This window comes from Stegastes partitus, unplaced genomic scaffold, assembly GCF_000690725.1.
Source record: "Stegastes partitus isolate 25-593 unplaced genomic scaffold, Stegastes_partitus-1.0.2 Scaffold51, whole genome shotgun sequence".
NCBI classification, from domain to species: domain Eukaryota; kingdom Metazoa; phylum Chordata; class Actinopteri; family Pomacentridae; genus Stegastes; species Stegastes partitus.
Window position 1 is genome coordinate 172190 of NW_007577782.1, and position 6656 is coordinate 178845.

At 37.7% G+C, this 6656-nt stretch overlaps 1 protein-coding gene across 1 annotated transcript in view; it reads right to left on the minus strand.

Annotated features, from left to right (window-relative positions):
* Positions 1–640: 640 nt before the first annotated feature.
* The window catches only part of LOC103376565 (phosphatidylinositol 5-phosphate 4-kinase type-2 gamma-like), an 11636-nt gene continuing 5620 nt past the window's right edge, over positions 641–6656 (minus strand). Inside the window, exons 5-10 of the mRNA XM_008306965.1 lie at positions 6217–6363; positions 5816–5854; positions 3253–3366; positions 1758–2010; positions 1512–1615; positions 641–1372 (exon numbers count right to left, since the gene is read on the minus strand). Coding sequence (XP_008305187.1) covers positions 1292–1372; positions 1512–1615; positions 1758–2010; positions 3253–3366; positions 5816–5854; positions 6217–6363 — 738 coding nt within the window. The 3' untranslated portion in view covers positions 641–1291. The remainder of the gene's footprint in view (positions 1373–1511; positions 1616–1757; positions 2011–3252; positions 3367–5815; positions 5855–6216; positions 6364–6656) is intronic.

Consider the following 6656-nt stretch of genomic DNA (forward strand, 5'->3'; position numbering starts at 1 on the left):
TTTCAGGAATGTGTGCCAGGAGGACTGGGACGGTGGGAGAGGACTAAATAAGAACAAAAATTAATGCTTCACCGCTGAGGATACATTTTAAAGGAACACATGTGCAGTCAGATCTCTGAATCCCACAGTTTGCTTCTGCTCGTACTGACTTGTTAAACTCATCCATATGTGATTTCTTACATTACCCAGCATCAGGTAGCTAAATAGTTAATATGACACATAGATCCAAGCTGTAACATTTGACACAAAAGCCCTTTGATCAGCATGCTGCTTAACAATTAGTGTGCCGCAGCGCCTTTCAGATGATGCAACCTTGAAGCTGGCACAGTATTGCACTCCAGCGAAGCACAATAGAGAGCTGAAGGGAGAAGCGTTGCCCTTCGGTGACGTCTCTTTCAAAACACAAATAGAATCAGACTTCCTGCTCTGAAATTTGCAGCGGCTTATTTTACTCACAGATGACGGCAAATATACATTTCTTTACTGGCAATGAAAACTAAACAGTTTCCAGAATAATCTCTAATGGACCAGATACATTTATTCTTCATTAAAAAAAACAGTTCCAGTTATATATTTGTGAAATAATTACATGCTGGATTTTGAAATATAATTCAATGGAGCATGTGCTCAAAAATGAAAGACATCAGTATTCAGGCGTGGTGCTCAGTCATATTGTGTGGTTTATGTTTAATTTGCTTTGAATGTACAATAAGACGTGTTATCAGTGTAAACACACCTCAATACTGGAAAAGACATGAATATTATATTGTTCCTAATAGAGGCATGTAGATTTGACCAATTAGCACAATCACATCAACGTATCTCTTTTATAAAGTGTTGTCATTAATGGAAACAAATGAAAAACAAATCAGAAATCTTCCTTCCAACCTGCATTTCTTACTGAAGGAAGATTGTGTGTACTTTGGATGAATGTGATGTTTTTCTCATCATCTTCACCTTTGACCTCTATAAAAAAATACATTTCTATCAGTGCAGTTTACTTGCATCACCTTGAACGATTTCTTTCACAAATCCTTCATCCCTGGCCATCACCCAAAGTGAAAGCAGTGTCTGCCAAACCTTTAAGTGTCAACAAAAGCAACGCATTAACAGCAAACGAGTCGCCAAGAAGACATTCTTCATCCTGTATGCAAATTCTTCATTCAGAATAAATGTGTGGTCCATTTTGCAGCGCAGAATAACGTGACGGGGAAGTATTCGAAAAACACATAGTAAATTTTCCGTGCTAATTTGACATGTAGTGTTAAACAAATGTTGGCGAATCCTTGAACTAGGCAAAGATCTTGGTAATAAACTCTCTGAAACGTTTAGCGTACTGCTCCGGATGAACCGTTGAGATTTCAGCTCCTGCCTGCAAAAACACACAGAAGAAACACAAAATAAGTGAACAGCAAAAAGGGAAAAGCAGCTCTTTTACGCTTCGGAGGATAGAGATGCAAAGGGTGCATAATGCCAGCCAATCCCTTTTATAAGGAACACTGATCTCTCACCCCGTGTTTGACAGCCTTGGCAGCGTGAGCGGCTTTCTTCTTGGTGTCGTACTGCGTGAGCACGTCAATCAGACCCATAAAATACACCTCCCTCTGGGGCGCACCTACAAGGATTTCACAGCATTTGGAGAGCAATATTGATCTCTGCATGTATGATCTCACCTGTGTGGGATGAGGTTTAGGTGTGTTGTAGCACAGAGCTCCTTTAACTTACATTAAATCACTCAGACATGTCTCAGGACTCACCCACAGCGCTCTGAATAGCATAGACGTCCACGTAAGGGTCGAACTCTCCGGGACCCAGGGGTTTGAAGGAGTTCATGTAGCCAGCGATGCCTTCAGGGGAGGTGGAGCCCGGAGCAGGGGCCGGGTCACTTTCATCTTCCTCTTCCTCCTCGAGGGAAGACACCATCTCCTCCTCCTCCTCCCTCTCGGCCCGTTCAACATCGTGAATCCCTAGCAGTAGGCTGTAGTCTGTGATCCTCATACGCACAAGAAACTGCAGAGAAACTGAGAGTCATTCTCCACCTCAGTTTACCAAACTTTTAAAAAAAGTTCATGCCTGATCATTTCATATTTTGCCAAATTTTTTTTTCCGTGTCACTAAATCTTTGCTAAGGAGGTTGTATAGAACTAAAACAGATCTTGATATAGAAATATAAACAAGTTAAAACATATATGTCTGACACATACATAATGAACATGGACAAAATTGCTTAGGGTACCACTTTTCATAAAATTATTTGAAGCACAATAAGTTTTACTTCTTTCTACCCTTTTTCAGACATGTTAACTAGTTACATTGGTTATGTGTGTTATGGGTATTGTTATGTGCGTGTATGTACATGGGTATATGTGTGTGTATGTATGTGTGTATATATATATATATGGTGAGAGACAGGTGTGTGCATATTAGGTATAGATTTATTTATTTTTATTTATTTTGTGTATTGAATGTGCGTATGTATATAGATGTGTGTGTGTATATGTACGGGTATGTATGTATATATATGTGATTTTTTTTTGTTCTCTCTTTTCTTTTTGTGTATGTGTTGGTACAGAGGGTTTCGTACAATGGTCTTGACATGTCTGCAGTCAAATCACTATGAGTTGGAAAACGGTGATTTTTCTTTTAGCCCATTAATATTATATAACTCTTCCAGTTGAACACTATCTTAGTGGTTTCACCATCATACCTGCTCAATGCATGTTCAAATATTGGCCACAAAAAAATTACATTTTCTTTATTTTTGACTGGGACTATACATGTTTAAAGCTCCTATTGGTGCCAATCACTGGGACAAAAATGTGCCTCTTGCAGTCAAAAATAAAAGTTTTATTGTTGGTGTAATATTGGACATTTTTTGACCAAAGTTGCACCATCATATAACTGGTTTGCACTGATCTATCAAAGCAGGGTTGTACCATTGGGGATCATATGTAAATATAAATGAGCCTGCAAAATTTCATGACTCAGGCTACATTATTTCTCAAGCTAAGACACCATAAACTTTGCCTAGCACAAAGAAAATGGCCCAAACTCTCTTTAAGATTTCAAATTCAAAAACTAATGTCACCTATGACCCCAGATTTTTGGTAAATATCAATCTTATAAATATTCATCCTTTTAAAAACAAATAAGTCAAATTGAAGATGGTCAGGTGTGGGGCATTTGATGAATTGAGACACTTACACTCTAAAAGCCAAGAAAATAATGAAATAAACAGCAACACTTTCTTACCTCTATATCTCTGTTGAGCTTGTCCATTATCTTCTCTTTCTCCTCATCGCTCACATAAACTTTTTGCATGTTATTCCTGAAGTCTACGTCCTTGTAAGTGGGCAATTCTTTGACCTGAAAATACAGGGGTGAGATTAGCTCAAATGCATTAAGCATAAAAAATTGCAAATTATAACATTCATTAGCATTTTTCTCATTAAATCATTTGCAGCCGTGCTATTTTCAGTGACATGCAAGTCAAACAATATTGCCCCAATTTTGTTTTTCTTCCAAATCAACAGAGATGAAAATATCAAAGGTTCCCACAGCTCTGCAGTTATTCAATCTCCATCCATTCAACATTCAACAGGATATTTTTTATTCTTTTTATCTAGGTCAGAGTCGCTTCAGGCCCAGCAGAGGGCTTCTGATGTTACTTAAACAGCCTGTTGCTAAGTGATTTTTTTCAGCAAAAACATCTCTGAAGATCTAATCTGAAATCGCATTTGTCGCAATGCACAAACAAAACAAAACAAAACATAACAAAAAAAACAATTACACACAGGAGAATGATTTCACACTGTGCCCTCGGTCACACATTTCAATAAGTACATTTCTTGGTTTGCAGTCAGAGATGTAGCCTGTCAAGTGTAGGCGAACAGCCTGAATACTAAGTATGTCCACATGTTCAGACAGACGGCGGTAGTGCAGGTGCAGCAGATTCAAGCTTGTTAAGATGTTTTTGTTCAACTGAATTTCTCTCAGATTTACTCAAAGTCAGTGATCTCACTAGAACTCCTTAACTTACTGCAGAAATGAAGTCTCAAATTATTGTTTTGTTAAGATGACTCAAGCTATTTATTTTATGTACCAAAAATGTGTTCAGGAGACAATTTACCAATTTTACTTGTAAGGAAATTAGTCAACCTGTTAAAAAAAAAAAAACAGCAACAACAACAACTTAAAAACAGCTAATAGTTACAAGCAAACATCATTATTACGTTGAGGAGGAACCTGTATAAGAATCTGCAGCCACAAATGTGTTGTAAATCAAGTGTGGCACATTGCAGTCTACGCACATACACAACAGGGTGTGTGTGACTGTATAACTGGTCTTTACTTGGCAGCTTCTGTGCCTTTAGTTTTCAGTGACTCTTGATGAGGCGTTTCCTGCTGTCACCTTACAGCAAGAAGGTTTCTTTTGGATCCTGGCTTAGGCTTGAACATTTTTGCCCTTTTTTTTGGACAAATTCCTGACTTACAAGTTAGAGGCATGAAGTTGAAACACATCAGTATTTATGAATCAGCCACAGCATCCGTCTCACTCTAGTCCTCCAACTTTAAAGCTGCATAGAACTGATTCTCTCTAAAACTAGAGAGCCCTCAGTAGATGGACACAGCTGCCCAATGTATGCATGTTTACCTGATTCTGAGTTTTACTGTGCACCTACTTGAGGATGAACTTGCCTTGATTTTGCCTTAAAATGATACATAATGTAAGAAGAGTTTAGTCTATCATGTAACAGATGTCTTGCATTGAGGGGAAGCATTTTGCTGTAATTTACACCTACAGCTGAGCATCTAAGATGTATGACCTTGAGTGTGACCCTGACCTTTCATCCAAGGTCAAATGTCACATCACCAATATGGGTTCCTATCTGATTCTAATAAGAAACTGTTTCTTTATTTTACATCGTGTCCAAGTTATAATGGATTTAAAATTTGTTATGATTTAAGACCTTCAGTGTGACCATGACCTTTGACTCAAGGTCATATGCTACATCATCAATTTATAGGCCTCAAATGTCTTCCTAAGCTAGTGTACTAAACTTATGTCTTTTGGTGCATTTTCAGTCAAACAGAGCTTTTTTTGTGAAATGCCACCTTTGACCTCACCAGTGCATGTATTGACCCCAAAATCTAATCACTCCACCATACCGAGGTCATATGTGAAGTTTCAGGTTCAAGCTCCTCTCCTGTAAAGTGCTAGACTGTGAACAGACAAAAACAAAAACATGCACACAAACACACTGGCACGATTACTCTCTATATTATATTATATTATATTTTATATATCTTACTCTATCTTTAAAAAAAAAAAAAAAACAACTGTCAACCAGGAGCCTATTTTAGTGGCACAACAAATACAGAACCTGTCTTTTGGGCTACTCCTTCTGAAGGCCGTATACAGTAGGTCAGCACAAACTCTTTTTGTATGTTCTTGCCATTATTCCTCTAGAATATCTGATCAGATCAGCATCAAAAATAACAAGCTCAAAAAATACTCAGCTACTTTTATGGGATCTTTTCTTTTCTTTTCTTTTCTTTTCTTTTCTTTTCTTTTCTTTTCTTTTCTTTATTCTTTTCTTTTCTTACACCAGAAACAACATCCATCCTTATTAGCTGACTGTCTCTTGAACTCCCCACGACAGCACTCATGCTTTATTGAAAGTAAATCTGACTGCAACGCTTCAATAAACTGCCAGTAATCAATACAGCTGTACGTCTGCAGAAATAGCTGAACTGGAGCCAGTCATACTTTTTTTTTGTTGTGTTTTTAAAAAAAATCTGAATCTGATCTCACCTTCTCTTTAAAACTCGCCTCACGAGACACCAGGGAGCCCTGAGGAAAGAAAAGACACTCACTGATATGTTCCTATTGAGCCAAGTTACTATAGAAACACATTAATTCAAGAGCTATAACTGTTATCTTGGCTTTTTTTTCTTTTTTTTTTTAATCAATCATAAGCCCTTGGAAGTCAGTGTCTTCATACATGATACATGAATGGCCATGAATCCAGTAGTGTGGTTGCTGCTGAGGTAGCTTTGGCTGAGGTTTTACTTAAATTCATGAAGACTAAAACAAAGGTTAATTACATGATGTGATTCTGTCTTTCAAATTCCTGCAGATGGTGTTTTCTTTTTATCAAGTTGGCGTGAAAAATGTGATAGAATACTTTAAGGATTTACTGGTGCAGGATTTACCTTGAGGTCGTACTTTCTGTGTACGTGCAGTCTGTGGCTGAACATGTTCCTCATCACTAACAGGTAGGTGTCCTCGCTCTCCACAGTCACTCTGTACATGGCCAAGAACTGAGGGAGCAGCGTGCTGCCGTGACAAGTGACAATGTGCTGGAAAAGAACATCGGTGAATAGATGATAAATTATGAAGAACAAAGGAAACATTCACATGGCAGCATGAGGCGCTGCTATTTATGATGGTGTCGTTTTTTGTTTGTTTTTTTTCTTCTGAGGATCCTTCACTTGCCTGTGATCAGCATTGGACAGATTATCTGAAATTTGTGCTTGAAATAATTTACGAGATGAACTTTATCTATCTATCTATCTATCTATCTATCTATCTATCTATCTATCTATCTATCTATCTATCTATCTATCTATCTATCTATCTATCTATCTATCTA